This window comes from Pinus tabuliformis, chromosome 2_1 (genome assembly GCF_031772625.1).
Source record: "Pinus tabuliformis cultivar Carrire ecotype Pingquan chromosome 2_1, CPIR1, whole genome shotgun sequence".
NCBI lineage: Eukaryota > Viridiplantae > Streptophyta > Pinopsida > Pinales > Pinaceae > Pinus > Pinus tabuliformis.
The window spans coordinates 123,553,350-123,574,665 of record NC_142299.1 but is presented as its reverse complement, the minus strand read 5'-3'; the positions used below and the strand labels follow the sequence as shown (position 1 = coordinate 123,574,665).

General features: G+C 42.1%; 1 protein-coding gene across 4 annotated transcripts in view; it reads right to left on the bottom strand.

Moving 5' to 3' along the window:
• Positions 1–19,178, bottom strand: part of GCP1 (glycoprotease 1) — a 316,675-nt gene extending 297,497 nt beyond the window's left edge. Inside the window, exons 1-3 of one of the 4 annotated variants that reach the window (XM_089402280.1) lie at positions 18,977–19,174; positions 18,494–18,807; positions 18,104–18,148 (exon numbers count right to left, since the gene is read on the bottom strand). In XM_089402280.1, the coding sequence (XP_089258406.1) occupies positions 18,104–18,148; positions 18,494–18,769 (321 nt within the window). In that variant the 5' untranslated portion in view covers positions 18,770–18,807; positions 18,977–19,174. Of the gene's footprint in view, positions 1–18,103; positions 18,149–18,493 lie in introns of all 4 variants that reach the window. The other 3 variants (XM_089402282.1, XM_089402281.1, XM_089402283.1) reach the window with 3 other exon arrangements.
• Between the last annotated feature and the right edge of the window lie 2,138 nt (positions 19,179–21,316).

Sequence of the window (21,316 nt, the reverse complement as noted above, 5' to 3'; positions counted from 1 at the left end):
TGGTACAAATGAATAGGTCGTCGACATTTTGACGAAGCCCCAGGGAAAGGTCAAATTCCTGACTTTCCAAGAACAACTTGGTGTCGTTGAGAGACCCTCTTATGAGGGTCGTGTATGATGCATATATTGAGCTCTTGGAACTCTAGGGGGGCGCGGGGTACTTCTTGGAGCGACATGTGACCACAGGGCGGCTCACCATCCCCTGGTGGTGCACTATGTACAGGGTGAAAGGTTCAACCTTCCCCTGTGACATCCGGTGGCGAATGTAGGACAAGATGATTAGTTCTCATGTGGACCAGGATGATTAGTTCTCTTGTGGCGATTGTAGGATAGGATAATTAGTTCTCCTGTGAGCCAGAATGATTAGTTCTCCCGTGGCGACTGTGGACAGGACGACTAGTTCTTCTGTGACGACTATTGGATAGGATGATTCGTTCTCCTGTGGACAGGATGATTAGTTCTCTTGTCAAGGCATCCTACCCATGCAATCTGGGACTCATGGGAAGTACCTATCATCTGATCAATGAGTAGGAAAATGAAGTTAGGGACCATTAGTAGTACTATCGATGGACGCATCATTGTATCTACTGTACTCCCTATGCTAGGATGACCTCCATAGATCTGGGATCAATGATACTGATATGGGATTAGTGAGAGTGGTATGACACACGCTGAGACTAACTTCGGGTCAGTGGAGGATGGTATGATATATCCTCAATCATTTCTTCTTCTTCATAGTTCAGCAAAGTAGAGCCAGTAGTACAAGGTAGTGCATTTGATGTCTGGGTCAGTACCGATAGACGGATTAGCAAATGGAGTTCTCCCTAGTTGAGAGGGAGTGTTAAAATTGGGAACTAGGGCCAAACTCCATGTGGGTCATCTCATTTATGGCAACGGATATTTTTCCTAGATTCCTCTTGTCGAGAGGTGTAGGATTGATCTAAAGATAATCCGATTCCGACAAGTATTTATGGAGATATGAATTTATTTGTATTTACTTGACAAATTGTCAAGGTTGGCCAGCAGTTAAATGTGTGGCACACATGCCCAGTGAATCATATAAATACAAGTGAGGTTGATTCATTTTCTCATCATCTCATCTCACTCATTTTCTTCTCTCTCTCTCCTTAGCTTTGGGTTACAAAAAGAGCAGCTCACACATGGGAAGAAGGATGCAGTAGGGCAAGGAGGACGCAGAGGTTGGTGAAGGTCTCTTTGACCAGTGTTTACCAAGCGTTGACCTTAGAAGAGTGTGTTTTGGTGTGGCTACCTCTCCTAGGCAGGCCGCATTTTTTGGCACAAAAATCAAGGCAATCTGACCTCAGGTTTGACCAGCGTTCACTGCCCTAGTTTGGGGTAGCAGGTTGACTTCAGTCAACTGCAGTTTGACTGTGTATTCGGAGTTGTTTAAGGGCTAATTCTTCAGGTTGTTCGAAGACTAGTTAACCGGGAAATTGACCAATCATATTGGAGGTCAATTTCATCTCGTTTGACTAAGTTTGACTTTGTTGATTTAGGGTTTGCTGCTGCTGATATAAAATTATAGAATTCTGATTTTGTACTATTTCTCTCTGTTGAACTATTGAAGATAAAAGAAGATTTGATCAAAGGGTTTCCCCGCATTTGGGTTTGTCCCTGGCTAGCCGCCACAACTTGTGTCTCTTGTCTTGGCTTGTATTATGTTGATCGTTTAATGTTCTATCTGCACTTTACTTAATGTATATGTGATTGCTAATCAGTGACAAATAAAAAGAAAAGAAGTAAACTGCTCTAAGCATAGGACATACCATAATTTAACAGTACTGGGCAGAGAGCAGAGACAGTGCCAAGAGACCACCGTAGAAGCAAAGAGCGAGAGGCAGCAGCTAGTTCAGGCCACGCAAAGCCCAGCAGAGGTAGCGCAGAGGCCAGAGGGACTGCGTCATCCACGCAGAGAGCAGCTGGAGTGACGTAGAGGGTCCCAGAGGCTGCGCAGTGCCTCAAAGGGCTGACGCAGAGGGGTCTAGGGCTGATGCAGTGCAGCAAGAGGCTGACGCAGAGGCCAGAAGGGCCAACGCAGTGCAGTAGGAGGTTGACGCAGAGGCCAGAAGGGCCGACGCAGTGCTTCAGAGTTGCTGGAGAGGGTTTCGTGGGACAGGTTTTCTGAATAACTGTTTCGGAATAGAGAGGAACTACTGCCGGATATTTTTCTCTGTCGGGTGAGCCAGTTAGGCACCCTGTTGTACTAAAGGAAATACTGCATAATAATAAACCCTCAAAATAGTTGCACCGGTTTTCCCGCACTTGGTTTTTCCAGGGACATTTGTCCAAAAATAACGGTGTCACTTGTGTGTTTGTTTTCTTTCAACTGATGATTTGTAGATGTTGTGACTGTATTGTGTTTATTTTGGTATTTAAATGTTTTAAATAACTTGTTCAGAATTTACAAGTAGAAGAAATAAACCAACAAAATACAAATTAATTTTCTAACAAATAGACTTAGAAAATTCAACAAAGGTGAAAAGTCCTTTGCATGTACAAATGGGGGGTATTTATAGCCAAGGGTGAAACTGGCCCTTGTGACTGTTCAACTTCCCTCATGACAGTTTGACTTATTTGACTCTTCAACTTTACATGACTCTTCATATGCCATGTGGGTCTCTTGGAATTCCACGTTACATTACATTGATTTACAACAGTATGGCCCACAGAAGTGATGTGGCCGACATGACTCATGACACAACTCGATGCGACAGTGTTGGTATGTTCATGTTGTTGTTGGTGTGCATGTCGAGTTGCAGTGCTACTGAGTGATGGATATGCTCTTGGTGTATCATAGCCTCACCTCCGCATGGCAAGGTGTGCAAAGTCTTCGATGGTCTTGGTGTCCGCTTGATGTTGCATGTGCATGTTGCTCCTTTGCTTGTACTTTGTCATGCTTCACATGTTCATCCATTCGAGAAAAAATCTCGTCGCATCCATCATTCGTTCGCGGAAAAATCTCCTCGCATGCATCGTCCACTCGTGCGTTCGCAAACAAATCTCCTTGCATGTGCTCTCCTTGTTCATCCCATTCGTCACCGCGTCATGTCTCACCCATGTACCTGTATCTGCAATCACTCATAACGAGACGACATCAACTCCATAAACCTCCCGGTCTACCATGATGCATTGTCGTTCGCTTTGGGATGCAGGTGACTGGGAGAGAGGCAAGGCTATGAAACTGCACAAGGCAGGTTTCAAGCTGGGATGCGGGCCTCGGGCACTGTTGGTGAAAATTGCGTAGAAATAACTAGGAGACTGAGATGGACAATCTGGATCAGCAGTGACTGTCCGCGGGATTTGGCTCGGCTGGAGGGCAGATCTGTGCAATTTCTTGAGGGAAGTAGTGCAGGCAGCAAAGGGGCTTGGCAGCAAAAACTACGCAATTCCTCCAAGGAGCTAGCAGCAGGCTGCAGCAAGCTTGCCGAGAAAAAATGCACATTTTTTACAAGGAGCTAGCAACGAGCTGCGGGAGGCTTGCCAAAAAAAAATACACATTTTTTACAGGGAGCTGGCAGCGGGCTACGGGAGTGCTGGTGACAAAAACTGCACAATTGCTGGGAGGTTGACCTGCTGAACACCTTTGCACAGTTTCTGAGCTAAGCGAGGACATTGGCCAGCTGAGGTACTACTCATGAAATCTGCACAGTTTTCTAGATGAGCAGCAGGTCAGCTAAATGGGTGGCTGGCTGGAAAAACTATGCAATTTTTTGAGGGAGACAATGACGGACACTAGGTGTCTGTCCGGCTTGTCTGCGTAGTTTCTTCAGTCAGCAGAGCGGGCATGGTTGGCAACTTTTGCACAATGCAAACTCTCTAGTTGACCAGCAGAAGGCTTGGTTGATGTGTTTGTGGGCAGCGCAGATTGAAATGGCTCGATGCACACTTTTGCGTTGTTCTGGGTGACAGTCAGTCGAGTCGATTCTAGGGTGGAAGTCCAGTTGTTGGAGGGTGATCCGGTCGTCAGAACTCCAGCAAAATGACTAAGTGTGTGAGCGAGTGAATTTGTGTATACACGACCCTGCAAAACACACACTCAACATGACTCGATGACAAGACGCCTCAAACCATCAAGACAACATATGCTCGGTGTGACTGACCGACAATGTGAGTGACAAGCGCAACACTTGTGATTGATCATTGAACGACCGCAGTGACGCTTGTGCAACAATGCATACAACTTCGTGTGTCAGTGCAATGGATGTTTACATATCAAATACAACTTGTGCACACGAAGTGGGACCTTGTGTGTGGCCAGAACATGGTTGCAAGCATGACATTGTGACCAACATGCAAAAAGATGTTCGTTGAACGGTCAAGCGAGGAGGTTGCAAAGACTCACTATGAGCTCACGGGATGAGCCCAAGTGCTTGCAAACATCAAGGAGAAACCCAAGGAAGGCTCCGAAATTGGATGTAGGCCAAAATTTTGGAGGGTGCTGCAGCTGCTACAACACAATCCTAGACAAACATCGCATCAAGGACTATGCCTTAAAAGTACTTGTTGTTCCGGTCGACGTTGATCCATTAAAAAAGTACGAGGAGGCCTAGGCGAAGGCCAAGTGCATGATCCTAGATGGGGTCAAGGATCATGTAGTACCACACATTGCTGAGAAAGAAACAGCAAGGGAGATGTGGGAGGCGCTGACCACCTTGTACCAGGGCACTTTCGTCCAACAAAAGATGTTATTAGAAAATCAGCTGAGACAGTACCAGATGCAAAAGGGAGAAGAGATCAATCCTGTCCTCCTCAGGTTGCAAGGGATTCGCGACCAATTGACTTCCGTGGGGTCTACACCAGATCCTGAGTTCATGGTCAGGACTGCACTGAATGCAGTCACCAAGGACTTGGAGACATTTTTCCAAAGTATCTTGGGCAGAGCGACTCTCCCCAGTTGGGAGGAGATGTGGACAGTTCTTCGACAAGAAGAGATCAAGAGGTTGACCAAGGGAGTAGCGGCAAAGGAGCCCAGGTCAAGAAGGAGGAGGAGGATGCAGCTCTCGCATCATCGGGACAGCAAGGGCAACAAAAGATATTCTTTCATATTGGCAATGGAAGTTCAGTCAGGATAGGAATGGACCCTTGGATAGGATGTGGGAATGCTCACCTACTACCACAAGGGTTGATACAACATCTTTCAGATACAGGTTACACCAATTTGGCACAAATCGCAGACCTGGAGCACACTGATATGTTCCGGCAAGCATGGAAATATTCTAATACAATAGGCATTCCCCCACACTAGTTGGACACTTAACATAACTATATTATAGCGTTGAAGGAATCACATGTTCGGGTAATTGAGAGGGATGGTGAACTAAACTGGTCATACTCACCAAAGGGGAAATACTCTCCCAAATATGGATAGCTCCATAGTACTGCAAACCACAGACCCTTCGCTTTGGAATGGTGGTGGTATGTACTATGGAAGTTGAAGGCAGCACCACGGGCAAAGTGGTTTATGTGGTGCATCCTCCGGAATAAGGTTCCTACTGCAGACAATTTACAAAAACGGACCTTTCATGGCCCATCATGGTGCGTTTTATGCAAAGAGGAATTGGAAACATGTGATCATCTATTCCTAAATTGCACTACCACTATTTCCATCTGGGTCGAGGTCACTGCACAACTTCAGATACAGAACAATTGGCAGGGTCTGAATATTCAGGTGGCATGGCACCGATGGTGGTCAAATGCTCACACTCACAGATGTCGAAACCTGCCTGTTATGGTCAGTTGGTGTATCTGGCTATAGCGGAACAAGATAATATTCATAGACACTGCACCATGTTGGGCTCATGCCATTGCTCACCTCATCACAACATACCATTGCTTACCGGAGGAAACCCGAGAACCACCTGCTCACAACATCTTTGTAGAAAACATAGATTATGACATCCCTTGGGCTTATTTTGATGGCTCGACACAACAACATGGTTGTGGAGGAGGCATACTCCTTCATATCACACACTCCCACATTTTCAAGATTCAAATGGGATTGGGGGGAGGGAAAAATAACTTTGCAGAATTAATATCCCTCCGCCATTTATTATACTTTGCTCTTGTCAAAGGATGTAGCAAATTGCAGATATTTGGTGACTCACATATCATTATTAAATGGTTTAATCAACAAACTGTTTGTCACACACACACACTCCATCACATACTGGATGATGCATTGAGACTGAGAACACATTTTGACACTATTTCTTGTCATCATATATACAGGGAGCGCAACCATGTTTCCGACATGCTATCCAAGGAGGCCTCACACCAGCCAAGGGGGGTCTGGTTGATCCAAGAACAGCAGGATTTGGACACTTACAGCTACTACCATCGCCCATTCATGGATGAGCAATATTGACAGGGCCAGGGGCCCTGATTTATGAGTATTTTTTGGCACAATTTTGATGTAAATTTCTGAATTATAGCATATACTTATGTCTATATATTACTGAACTTTTCATATGTAAATATTTATAGTTGTCTCCCTTAGATGGGATTGACACATTTTTTGAGACAAAACAGCACAAATAGTGGCCAGACCACTGATACTTCATATGCTATCAAGCATCTTCAGCATGTAATTTTCTAATTTAACGAAAATTATGATTTTTCCATGGGGAAAAAAGATTCTTTCATGTTTGATCATGTTATAGAACTATCCCATGACTCAATAAAATACAAATGATACCATGACTGAACCTTGATGCATACATACCTTATCTTGATTCTCCTTTGATCATCTTTTGGTGTGGCCCTTCTTGCTTCATCTTAGCTTACATGCATTTCATCCTTTTTCTTGAATCTCGTGAAAGAGATTCCCAACGAGACATCTGCTTTGGTTCATGAACCTTCTTTTGAAGATTCCTATTATAGGATCTTAAAGACCCTTGTCTTGCAAATGTTTCTTTTCTTTTGATGATGGAGGTCTTCTAAGATTACTTTTTATGATCAATTTTCCTTAATCGTGGATGAGGTCCTATATAGGTATGCTTCTTCTACATGAATATCTTGAGCTATATTTGCCATGCTCCTATATTCTAGAAGATATTTCTACTCATCCATTTTTGTTCTTATCATAAATGCTATATATTCAAGAGTATCTAGAACTCTATGAACATCATGCTTCTAGATTCTAGAGGATGTTTCTAGCCTTGCAATTTTAATCTATTCCTACATGCTCCTATCCTACTCAAAACTTTGAAAGAAGTCTAGAAGTAACGAGTTTGACCTAGTCATAGTAGAGATCCGAAGTCTCTTTTTGCTTCTTTCCTTCTTCTTTCACTCTTGAGTTATGTGAGCGTCTTCCCACTTTCTTTTGTTGTTGTTGTACTTCATGAGCTTAGGAAAATTCCTTTTGTAGTGTCCATATTCTTGGCATCCAAAACATTGGATTTTGGACATGTCTTTGTTGTTTGTTGCTCGTGGACCAAATTTGCCAAATTTACCCTTTCTCTTGGCCATGCTAGCAAATGCTTGCTCCTTTGATCCCACATCTTCCTTTGCCTTAAGTCTGGGTTCCTCTGTTCTGCATAGAGACCACATTTCACTAAGAGTGATTGCTTCCTTCTTGGCATATATGCTTGATGTGAAGTTTCCCCACTCCTCAAGTAGAGCATTGAGTACTACAATTGTCATCTCTCTGTCAGACATGACTTCCCCAAGCTCTTGAAGTTGATCTCTCATTTTAGAGATTTTCATGAAGTAGGGAGTTATTCCTTCCTTTCTTATCTTCATCTTGTATAATTCATTCCTCAGAGATATTACTTCTCCGGTTGTGGATACCGAGAATAGCTCTACTAGCTTATCATAAATTTCTTTCGATGTCTCAAATTTGGAGACATAAGGAACGAGAGAGTCTTTGATTGATTCTATCAGAATCCTTTGAGCTCTTATCTCATCCTTATTGTACTTGGCTAAGGCTTGAGTTTGTTCCTTGGCAAGGACAGCGATATTCCCTTTGACATGTTCTAGGAGTTCATTCTCCTTGAGAGATCAATCCTCTTCTTCCATGCAAGAAAGTTATTGGTACCTACTAATTTATTGTTTTCCTTGCAAAAAGACAATGATGTATATTCAAAAGGGGACATGCACTTAATTGATAGATTTTTGAGATGTGATGGATTTGCTTCCTCCTTAAAGACTTGATGGATTGCCTTCCTTGGGTTTTGAAGTTCTTCAAGTTGCCTTCTCCAAGTGGACTTGCTTGATGATGAGATTTGCTTGAAGACTTGTAGCTTGATGTAGGTCCTGCTTCAATCTGCTCTTCTTTGTAGGTGCCTTTATGTAAGGCTCTTCTTCTAGCTTTGTAGACCTGCTTGATGAATGATGGATTGTAGACCCTTCTTGTCCTTGAGGTGATTGAGAATTCTAGGCTTGATGCTTCAACTTTGTAGATGCTTCTCCCTTGATGAGTGTTCTTGAGATGCCCTTTCCTTGATGAGTCACCTTAGCTCTAATACCATGTTGAAGAATCTAGGGCAAAGTGGTGTAGTGTGATTCTTCATTACTTGATAACAATTTGTGGAGTCTTTTTACTTTTCTTGTTAGCTTAATCTTCTTCTTGTTATTATTAATGCATATGTGTGTATTTCATCAAACTGCTACCAAAACATAAACAAGAACACAAGATGTTGGCTCTCTGCCAAGGCCAAAAACTCTTTTTTCTTGAGAGAAAAACCCTTTAGTGAATTTCTCTTATTGAAGCTTCTATTGATCAATGCCAAACCCTAGACCCCTGACAAGAGTATTCTCCAAGCACAAGTCAAGTCTTTCCTTCTTTTTGCACCTTATTCCCCGCACTTCTTCCAGCACTTCGTCCTCCTCATTCCATGTTGATTTGGGGTAGCATCGAATGTGCTCTAGCCACGACAATTGGTGGAGAGGCTAAAGCGCATGACATCTCCAATACCCAGAAATGGTTTGGGCAAATTCTAAAAAGTTTGGGAGATATTAAAATAATTAATATTTCTAATGGAGTCCCTAAGTCTAAACTTAAGGAAAATAAAATATTAACGTGAATTAATATAAAACTGTGTTAGAAGGGTCCAAAAGTCATGGATCAAGCCAGAATTAATCTTAGTCGTTGATTAGGGACTTAATCTCGGTCGTTGAATTGTCAACGAGAAAAATATAAGAGGAGGCTTGAGGGTCACTTGGAGAATACACCGAGTTGATCAAGATTTCGATTTTCTGGGGCAGGGTTTGCTGAGGAAGTCGAAAGAGTGATCAGAGTTGCAGCTGAGGTGCAGTGAATACAAAAACAGAGAGGCAAAGAGTGTGTCGGGAGAATCAGCGCAGAAGCCGGGAGAGAGGGACGCAAAGCTAGCTAGAGGCCACGCAGAGGCAGTCAGGAGCTGCGTAGTGCCTCAGAGAGCTAGCGTGGGTGATGCAAAGGCTCTAGAGGCTAACACAGTGCCTCCAGAGGCTGACGTAGGGGTTATTGGGCTAACGTTGGGCCAGGAAGGGATGACACAATCCCTAGAGGCAGACGTTGGGGTTTTCGTGGGGCAGATTGGAGTTGGGAGCTGTCGGAGTGTTTATCCAGAGTTTCAACCAAAATATCTGCTTCCGAGTAGAGAGGTACTACTGCCGAGATTATTCTCTATTAAGTGAGCTGGTTTTGGCACCCAGATTGTATTCAAAAACTGCATAATAATAAAACCCTCAAATTACTGCATCGGTTTTCTTGCATTGGGTTTTTCCAGGGACATTGGTCCAAAAACAACGGTGTCACTTGTGTGCTTGTTTTGTTTCCTTCAGTTGATGATCTGTAATGTGTTGAGCATGTACTCGTATTTATTTTCAGTATTTACATGATAAATAACTTATTAATTAATCAGAACAAGTAGGCAGAAATAAATCAGAAAAGTACATGAAGGGTTTCTACCAGTTAGACTTAGAAATTCCAACATGGTATCAGAGGGTGGCTACAAATCACAGGAGAACTGAGGACATCAGCCGAGCAAAGCAGCAGCAGCAGAAAACAGTTGTCCCGAGTGACAGAAGTTGTTCCTAGTAGAGAAGCAGCAAGGAAGGGGTGACGCAGTGCCTGCGTCATCAAGTTTGATTCGGGAAGAGGATCAGCGCAGTGTTAGAGGGGAGCAGACTCGACCTACGCAGTGCCCAGTAATCTTTCTCAGTCAGGAAGGATTGACGCTCATGACCAGGAGGTGCGGATTTTGCCAGTGCCAAGATTGCGTAGAGCCTAGAAGCTCTAACCTTTAGTTTTATTGGGGCTTAGGAGGTTGTGGGTAAGTTGCAGAGTGAAGCTGGTGGGGTACTCTAGTCAGAACAGTATCTAACAGGGGAAGACCAAGGAGGAGGGAGTTGCTACCGAGGGTTTCTAGCCAAGAAACCGGATCAGTGGTGTAGCAGCACTAAGGATCGGAGTGGGGGCATCCCAATATTGGCAGAAGGGTTTCCAGGAGGGAAATCGAGGTTCAGAGGGAGTCACACCGAGAACTTCCAGAAGGGAAGTAGAGGAGCAGCAAGATGGCAATGAACGGGGTAAGATGCCAGGACAGACTAGACGAAGCCTCAAACTTCGTAGTCTAGAGGCCAGAATCTTATCCGTTCTAGACAGGAACTATCTCAAGCAATTCGCCTTGAGGACAATAGCGATCCCAATTGACCCGGCTGATAACGATAAGTATGAGGATGCAATGGCGAGGGCCAAGAGCATCATCCTTGACGGGGTCAAGGACCATGTAGTACCACACATAGCCGAGAAGAATACGGCAAATGAGATGTGGGAAGCCCTAAAGAAGTTGTATCAGCATACTTCCATGCAGAGGAAGATGCTACTAGAAAATCGGCTGCAATCATACCAAATGCAAATCGACACCTTGCTCAGTCGATTGAAGGAGATCCGGATAACCTGACTTCCATAGGGGCCACGCCGGATCAAGAATTGATGGTGAGAACAGCCCTGAACACAGTCTCAGAAGACTGGGAGGTGTTTGTCCAAAGCATACTAGGTAGGGCGACCCTTCCAGATTGGGAGGAAATGTGGGCAACTCTTCGCCAAGAAGAGATCAGAAGGCTAAGCAAGGCGGGAAGCAGCGGCAAGGGGATCAAAATCAAGAAGGAGGAAGAGGAGGATGTTGCCCTAGCATCTAAGGGAAAGCAGGAGAAACAGAAGAAGAAGGACCTCTCCAAGGTCAAATGCTTCCACTGTGGGGAACTGGGTCACTATGCGAGCCAGTGTCCGAGGAAGAAGAACAAAGGAGAGGCTTCCGAGACCAAGGTTGTGCCAGCAAGGGCGGAGAAGGAATTGGAGACAAATGATGACTGTGCCATGAGTGCTCACACGCCACTTGAGCGGAAGTGGGGAGACATCGAACTGTAGTTAGACGGACTACAGGCGATGAGGGGCAGGATCCTCGAGGTACCCAACCTCTTGGATTATACCTTGCTACGGGAGCCACAAAAAGGAGTAGCAGGACTGGAAGATGTTGGTAGAGACGGATGCAGATGGAGCGACAGAGAGGACTACAGTGCAGGAGTCCCGGGACAGCGTGAGGCAGCAGTGCGAGAGGCATAGAGTTGTTGCAGTAGCGCAGAGGTCAGAGAGGGAGCACTTGTCAACGACAGAGGGAGCTTCAGCATCGGAAGTGTTTCTAGCCTGACAGAGATGTCATAGTTGGGAGATCGGTTACTTACTTCTCAGTAACTGACTTGCAGTGCAACAATTAGCAATGGCAGTGCTATGAGCAACATGATGAGAGGGGATGCAGTGCAGATGTAGCAGTGGCAATGGCAGGACCATGGGCAGCAGCACGGATGCAGAGGTCGTAGGATGCAGCAGTGGCAGTGGCAGGGCCATGGGTAGCAATACATGATGCAGCAGTGCAGAGGATGTTGGGCAGCAGGCCTAGCATCAGCACAGGGACTGATGTCGGATGATCAAGGTGATGCTCAGTGAGGAGTATTACTAGAGCATAGTCCTCGCTAAGAGGAAGTGTTGATTTGGGGTAGTATCGGATGTGCTCTAGCCACGAAAATTGGTGGAGAGGCTAAAGCACATGAGATCTCCAATACCCGGAAATGGTTTGGGCAGATTCTAAACAGTTTGGGAGATATTAAAATAATTAATATTTTTAATGGAGTCCCTAAGTCTAAACTTAGGGAAAATAAAATATTAATGTGAATTAATATCAAACTGTGTTAGAATGGTCCAAAAGTCATGGATCAAGCCAAAATTAATCTTAGCCGTTGATTAGGGACTTAATCTCGCCGTTGAATTGTCAACGAGAAAAGTATAAGAGGAGGCTTGAGGGTGACTTGGAGAATACACCGAGTTGATTAAGATTTCGATTTTCTGGGGCAGGGTTTGCTGAAGAAGTCGAAAGAGTAATCAGAGTTGCAGCTAAGGGGCAGTGAATACAGAATCTGAGAGGCAAAGAGGCAGAGAGTGTGCCGGGAGAATCAACGCAAAAGCCGGGAGAGAGGGACGCAAAGCCAGCTAGAGGCCATGCAGAGCCAGCTAGGGCCACGCAGAGGCAGTCAGGAGCTGCGCAGTGCCTCAGAGAACTAGTGTGGGTGACACAGAGGCTCTAGAGGCTGACGCAGTGCCTCCAGAGGCTGATGTAAGGGTTATTGGGTTGACGCATGGCCAGGAAGGGCTGACCCAGTCCCTAGAGGCAGACGTTGGGGTTTTCGTGGGGCAGATTGGAACCGGGAGTTGTCATATTGTTTATCCGGAGTTTCAGTCAGAATATCTGCTTCTGAGTAGAGAGGTACTACATCCGAGATTATTCTTTGTTGGGTGAGCCAGTTTTGGCACCCAAATTGTATTCAGAAACTACATAATAATAAAAAGCTCAAATAGTTGCACCAGTTTTCCCGCATTAGATTTTTCCGCAAGACATTGGTCCAAAAACAATGGTGTCACTTGTGTGTTTGTTTTGTTTCCTTCAGTTGATGATCTGTAATGTGTTAAGCATGTACTTGTATTTATTTTCAGTATTTACATTGTAAATAACTTGTTAATTAATCAGAACAAGTAGGCAGAAATAAATCAGAAAAGTACATGAAGGGTTTCTAACAATTAGACTTAGATATTCCAACATTCCGGCACTTTGTTCTCTTACTATGATTTTTGTATAGAGATAGACCTTCCTTGAGTGAGTCTTCTTGATAAGGTGTTCCTCTTCTATCCCTTGCTCAAGTACACTTCAACTTTGACCAACCAAGATCCTTCTTGAGTGTATGATTGTTTTGTTGTTTTGCTGCCCTAGTTTTCCACGTGTGGAGAGTACCCTTTAGTGAGTTGGGGTCTTTCTTCCTTCGTGGGAGAGAGGGGCTTCTTCGCTTGTCTTGGGAGGCCTTGTGAGCCTAGTGTCAAACCCAAACAACACAAGATTGTGGATTGCTTGTCCCTACTATCATACCCGCAGATTTCCCCTCTTCTTCCTCGCATGTGTGACTGTTTCTAGCCCTAGAAACAGTCCTTCACCTTCGTTGTCCTTCCTTCTTACTTCGTTGCACCTTTGGAGACCCTTTAAACTTCCCTTCCCTTCCTTCTCTCGGCTTCTCTCTTCGCTGATTTCAGAGCTTACTTGAATGCATTATAGAGGAGTGGACAGAGTCTATATATAGAGGTTTGTCCCTCCATTTAGGCCAACTTGTCAACTATTTGCAGGCCGACTTGTCAACTGTTTGTAGGCCGACTTGAGGACTGCTAGGAGGCTGATTTATTGAGCAAACTTCGGATAGTTTCCATGGTGGTGTAGCATGCTTGAAGGAGCTTCTTGATGGTGCCATTGCATAGGAGTAGACTTGACTTTGCTTGGAGGTTCTCTCTTTGACTTTAATACATATTTATACATGGTGTAACATACCCTGAAGGCCTTTAGCATTTCCCTTTTACTATTTGACTCACGTATAGCACTTAAACTAGTGCTAGACCTATTTCAATGAGCAAGAAACTCATTGACATATATTATAAAAATAATATTTCTTTTCTTGAATAAATACAAATATCAAAAGTGCATTTATGAAGACCGAACCTAGTTACATTTCCTTCAACACTCCCTCTTAACTAGGGAGGTATTCATACAATATCCCAAGGTGTTTGGCTATTATCAATCTTGAAGAATTCACATAAGAGAAACTGGATTTGCAATCCATCTGTTATAGCATCATATCCATCGTCATTGTCATAGTGCAATGCCTTGACTAATAGCTCCATCTCTCCACGAGATCATGAACTACAATTCTGGCAAGACCAATGATTTATAGACACCTTAATCATTGTCTCTCAAGGTACATACCCACCCGGGTGTTCTTTGAGTATGACCTTCTAGAACTATTCTTATCTTGGGTTCCCAACCCTCAAAGAATATCAGTTCTCTTGCCTACTCTTGTCTTGGATGCCCTACACATCCTCAAAGAGTATCTGATGCCAAATGATCACCTAATCCTCTCATTATTTCTTCCCAAGTGAAGACAAGAATGTTGTGTCTATCTTGTGTCTACATTTCCATTCATGGCCTTCATCTAGACTTACGGTTGTTAGTCATGGTCTAGTGCATAACCCATGAGATGGAAAACACAATTGTCACTCCTTTGTAATCAAGGGTGATCCAAAACTCCCTCTTGATCAGGGACCTGTCAGAGCTCCCTCTTAACTAGGGACTCTTTCATTTATCAGCAACTTCTCCTTCGGGTGTCCTTCAGCAGCTTGATCTTCTTCCTTTCTTTGATGTCATTAAGACTTTGTTCGGACTTCTTCTAGGTAGGGCACCATCCATCGATCACTTTCCTTCTTGGGTTGTCATGTCTTGCTTCCTTCATGGAAAGTGGCTTTCTTGTCATTCATCAGGTTTTCTTGTCATCTAGGCTACTCCTTTGTCATCTTGTCCATGTTTCAGAATCTTCTTCTCATGGATGTTTCATTGTACTTGCTTGTTTACATGCTTTGACCTGGTAGCCCATCATGACTTCATCCTGATATTGCTTCAACATTGTTTTTTCTTTTGTTGGATGGCTTCTTCATCACGACATCTCTATAGAGTAGAATCAATTATCTGCACCTTTTATATCTCCAAGGCCTTCATAGGTGTCAAGGGTCCTTCCTTTGTCAGAGTGGTCCTGCCTTCTTTCGGGAGATATCTTCAAAGTATTTTGTCAGATAGTGATTCTCGATGATCATGGTGTTCTTCACATGCTTGATCTCTTTCTTCATTTGCTTCTTATCAGATAAATAGGTCAACCATCTTATGCTTCTTGTGAGAGCATTCCTTCATTGCTTGCTTCCTGGAATTGTCAACATTTCTTCTTGCTTCTTAGTCAACAATCTTATACTCCTTATGTGAGCATATTCTTTTGTTGACCTTCATTGCATTGTGGTACATGCCTTCGAGCATGTTCTTGGTGAAAGAGATTCTTTCATGCTTGATCATGTTATAGAACTATCCCATGACTCAATAATATACAAATGATACCATGACTAAACCTTGATGCATACATACCTTATCTTGATTCTCCTTTGATCATCTTTTGGTGTGGCCCTTCTTGCTTCATCTTAGCTTGCCTACATATCATCCTTTTTCTTGAATCTCATGAATGAGATTCCCAATGAGACGTCTTCTTTGGTTCATGAACCTTCTTTTGAAGATTCCTATTATAGGATCTTAAAGACGTTTGTCTTGCAAATGTTTCTTTTCTTTTGATGATGGAGGTCTTCTAAGATTCCTTTTTATGATCAATTTTCTTTAATTGTGGATGAGGTCCTATACTAGGTATGCTTCTTCTACATGAATATCTTGAGATATATTTGCCATGCTCCTATATTCTAGAAGATATTTCTACTCACGCAATTTTGTTCTTATCATAAATGTTATATCTTCATGAGTATCTAGAACTCTATGTACATCATGCTTCTAGATTCTAGAGGATGTTTCTAGCCATGCAATTTTAATTTATTCCTACATGCTCCTATCCTACTCAAAACTTTGAAAGAAGTCTAGAAGTAACGAGTTTGACCTAGTCATAGAGGAGATCCAACGGATCTTTTTGCTTCTTTCCTTCTTCTTTCACCTCTTGAGTTATGTGAGCTTCTTCCCACTTTCTTTTGTTGTTGTTGTCCTTCTTGAGCTTAGGACAATTCCTTTTGTAGTGTCCATATTCTTGGCATCCAAAACATTGGATTTTGGACATGTCTTTGTTGTTTGTTCCTTGTGGACCAAATTTGCCAAATTTACCTTTCTCTTGGCCATGGTAGCAAATGCTTGCTCCTTTGATCCCACATCTTCCTTTGCTTTTAGTCTGGTTTCCTCTGTTCTGCATAGAAACCACATTTCACTAAGAGTGGTTGCTTCCTTCTTGGCATATATGCTTGATATGAAGTTTCAACACTCCTCAGGTAGAGCATTGAGTACTACAGTTGTCATCTCTTTGTCAAACATGACTTCCCCAAGCTCTTGTAGTTGATCTCTCATTTCAAATATTTTCATGAAGTAGGGAGCTCTTCCTTCCTTTGTTATCTTCATCTTGTACAATTCATTCCTCGGAGATATTACTTCTCCGCTTGTGGATATCGAGAATAGCTCTACTAGCTTACCATAAATTTCTTTCGATGTCTCAAATTTGGAGACATAGGGAATGAAAGAGTTTTTGATTGATTTTATCGGAATCCTTTGAGCTCTTGTCTCATCCTTATTGTACTTGGCTAAGGCTTGAGTTTGTTCCTTGGTAGGGACAGTGATATCCCCTTTGACATGTTCTAGGGGTTCACTCTCCTTGAGAAGTAGATCAGTCCTCTTCTTCCATGCAAGAAAGTTAAAGGTACCTACCAATTTATTGTTTTCCTTGCAAAAAGACATTGATGTATATTCAGAAGGGAACATGTACTTACTTGATAGATTTTTGAGATGTGATGGATTTGCTTCCTCCTTTAAGACTTGATGGCTTGCCTTCCTTGGATTTTGATGTTCTTCAAGTTGCCTTCTCCAAATGGACTTGCTTGATGATGAGATTTGCTTGAAGACTTGTAGCTTGAAGTAGGTTCTGCTTCAATCTGCTCTTATTTGTAGGTGTCTTTATGTAAGGCTCTTCTTCTAGCTCTTTAGTCCTTCTTGATGAATGATGGATTATAGACCCTTCTTGTCCTTGAGGTGATTAAGAATTCTAGGCTTGATGCTTCAACTTTGTAGCGAGCCACTTAAAACCTCTCCAAAACATTCAATCTGCTCTCAACAATTACAGAGATTAGATGATCGACTACGATATCAGATTGGCAGCGGAGTGAGAGCACGGAGGAAGCATTAGCACAATTAACTAATCTAGACCACCCAATACAGTGACAAGTTTCCAGTGCTCACGCTTGCCATCTCTGAGGCTGATAAACCTCCAAAACCCAAAAATGATAGCTGGAAACCAATTATAACCAACGCTAAGCCTATTGCTAGTAGTTGGGGCTGAACCCCAAGGACCATAATGATCTGCTGCCAAACATTATTCGGATTGAGAAGTTGGGGGGTGCAGTGACCTGACATCCTTGACCATTCTTTGACTGCCCCGTTCATGTGCTTTCGACAGGCTACTTTCACTGGCTAGGACTTGTTGGGGATAGATTGAAATTACTGGCAATTGGGACTGAGCCCCTTCCTACTGCTCCCTGATGATATTGGGCTTGTCTTTGATTCAAGACCTTGTGTTTTGTTATTACGCCACAGTTTAGTAACTCTATGGACCTTTCAAATTAATGCTGTATGCCCACTGGACCAATATTAGTATCATTTACGTTTTTGGTGCAAGCTACGATACGAGCCCATGTTTTGAGCCTTGCTAGTGTTTGTAGCAGCTAAGATGGCCGCCATTGTCTTTTGGTATAAACACACATTTATTATTCGTAGTAGTGGTCAAAGGAAGCATTTTATCAAAAAATAGATATTCATTCACTAACTGCGTAATATGCTGCTGCTGCATTTTTCTAACGCGTTGGTAAGTTAAAGCTTAAACAAAGCATGTTTTCAATGGGACAAATAGCTAATGATAATAAAGGATTTGGATGGGATCTACGAGCAGTAAAAAAATTACGCAGATGACTCATAATGTACAAGAGGAAAGGTACCTGTGAACGTATAACTTGGCTAAGAATTTTGCCATCGCCTGTAACCTGTAAACACAAAGTTAAAACTTAAAATTACTGATGGGGAATTAAAATCCAGAATATAATAATTCTATTGAAAATATCTAAGTGGTTTATCGGCAAGCAATAAATCAAAGTGCTTTCCGCGCTCCAACCCTGTTCAAAAACCGCCAATACATGTTGCTGTGTTCCTGCAGTCAACAGAATCGATTACCACATCCAAGACCAGGTAGAGAACCCAACGCCTTTGGATGTGACCAGGTGCAAGTTCTGGGTGAATTTGACATAATGAATACCCTCGATGGCATCAATTTCGATGTACAGCCTACCTAGAACAAAAAACCATTTACGAAGAGAGAGAGAAAGATGTACCACAGCAGCTCCGGTATCATCACAGCTTGTTTCAATTCCGAGAATGACCAGCTCATCATTGGGAATAGTCTTTCCATCCTTCGCCCATACCCTGCAGGGCTCAATTATACCCCTGTTGCTTCTGAAACTGGACAAGCATGGAGACGCCAGCTTATTTAAAGAGGGCACACAGCAGAAGTTCTTCATAGATGAATAACATGATCTGTATGGCGTGTATTTGCCTTGTAAAAATGGGTAAAGCCCTCTGTTGAATACTGCAAAACCAAGTGTGGCCATTTCCAACAATGTGGCCTCTACAATATATCGTGTGCGCCCTGCCAGAGAATATAGTGACTGTCGCCTCAGTTGATGAATTTATTAGTTTACATATGTTCAAAATAATAGCTGAAGTTTTGGTCAGCCATGAATTGTGAAAAGCAAATTAATTTTTAGATGTACTAAATGGGGCATGTAAGTTCTATCCAGTCCTGGGACATCGACGACCTGTTTTCCTCGAGCTAATTAACTGTTGGCTATGAGAGCAGAGAGAGCACTAAGATACTGGTGACAAATTTTTCATTTTGTGGCAAGTGCAGCGCTCGAGCTCGTGGAGACGAATTGCAACGTTATCGAAAAACATGTTAAACCTAATAAGGAAATTTTCTGAGTCTTTTAATGAACTTGTCTACTTAAAGGTGTTTTGGCGGGTTAATGGAAGTGGATTGTGGTTGCTCATGAGGTTAAATATTGTCATATTAGCCTATCTTGGTAAGAAGAGATCAGTTCTAAGTTATTTATAGTGATTTTAAGATTTAGTGATTCTTAATGATTACGTATATTATTCATATGATTTCATGTTTTATTTATGGTATACGTTTTTTTTTTTGTTTTTTTTTTTGCTGTGGTTCTCTTATTAATCATTTTTATTGAAGAAATTCGTTTTTAAGCGTTTGATTTTTTTTAGTGACTCTTAATAATTACTTATATTATATATTTATTTATTTCATGTTTTACTCGTGGTACTCGTATTTTGTCTAATTTTCTTAATTGTTATTTTTATTGAAGATTCATATTTATAAATAATTGTTCTTGAGTATTAAACAATTTGGTTAGAGACATGGTTGCTAATTAGTCTTGAATTCTAAGTGACATGGTTGCTACTTGTGAGTTGACCCTTCTACATCAAATAGTGAAAACCAAAGTTAGACCAAATGTCACACTTAAATATAAATATTGTTTCACAATTAAATGTAAGATATTGTTCCACTTTTTGATAGGTGGTTGGTACTTTATACATTTAGAGTGGCACAATAAAGACTTTATTTCAATGAGTCCATGAACAAAAAAAGTCTTTTAATTAACTAATTTGATCTCTTTTAATATTTCAAGTGATGAATATTATTAAATATTAATATAATGGAACAAAAAAGAAATGTGTGAAAGCGTGTGAAACAATAAATGTTTGTAGTTGTGAGTAAACGCGGTGATAATTTGATGGTTTCGTAATCAAATTAATAGAAGCTATTAGTATATAGATGTCTTAATGACTGCACAAATATAAAGACCAATAAACATCCTAGTACCGCTTCTTTAGATCTCAATATTTAAATTGACAAACAACATGTGTCCATAAGATTCAAAAGTAAACCTCCTCATGCACCGTCAACTTGCTACTCAATCAATAAACAATGGAACTAATTAGCTAATTTTAATTTTAGGGGGGGGGGGGTGGATATTCCAATAAACATCTCTCCTAACTATTTATTGTCTCCAGAAAAAACTCCACTAACCACCCATTACACCTAGTATTTTTGTATTCTTTACTTATTTTTGAAAGGAGGATACTATTGATTTTAATTCCTCTTTTGAAACTTTTGCCTTGGCCTTTATCATATATATTTGTCTTGCGAAAGAATATAATGATTGTCACCCTGTTTAATGAATTTATTAGTTTACACAACTTCAAACTAATAGCTAAATTTTTTGTCAACCATGAATCGTGAAATGCAAATTGATTTTTAGATTTACCTAAAAAGTTATGTGCAGTCTTGGAGCATCAAAAAAGTGTTTTCCTTGAGGCAATTAAATTGATTTTTAGATTTACCTAAAAAGTTATGTGTAGTTTTGGAGCATCAAAATAGTGTTTTCCTTGAGGCAATTAAATTGATTTTTAGATTTACCTAAAAAGTTACGTGCAGTCTTGGAGCATCAAAAAAGTGTTTTCCTTGAGGCAATAAAACTTGTTTGTTATGAAAGCAACAAGATGTTATACACTACAAAAATTTCATTTTATGTTATATGCAGACTTTGAGCTCGTGGACAACATGCCATTGTGACGATGAATTACAACGTTATCTAAAGCAATGATTGATCCAAATCAAATCCATAAACAACTATCAAGGAACTGTGACTAAATCAAGTCGAACAAATCTCGAATGAAATCCAAAACAGCAATCGAAAACACCCTGAACCAGTGGCCATGGCAGCTGGCGCGGAACGACAAGGACCTCGGTCAAAGCGCGTTGACCGAGGCCCATGGAGACTGCGCAGGAGGTCAAAATAGCCCCTGGGAGCCCCGAATCGGGAAAAGGAGCTGATTTTCGATGCGCGTTATCGCTGGGCAAACATGGCTGAAAAGGAGGAGCCTTAAGCACTCAGTCGCGTGGGGGAACCAGAGGACCGTGGCCAGAAAAAGGTAAAGGCGCTAAAGTACAAAGGTTGGACCCGCGCCCTGGAAACCGACGATATTGATCGGGGCGCCCTTGAATGGTAAGCGGTTTTGGAGAAAGCGGAGCAATCACACTCAGCGATCGACGCGTGGTAGCGGAGGTGAGAGAAAAACCG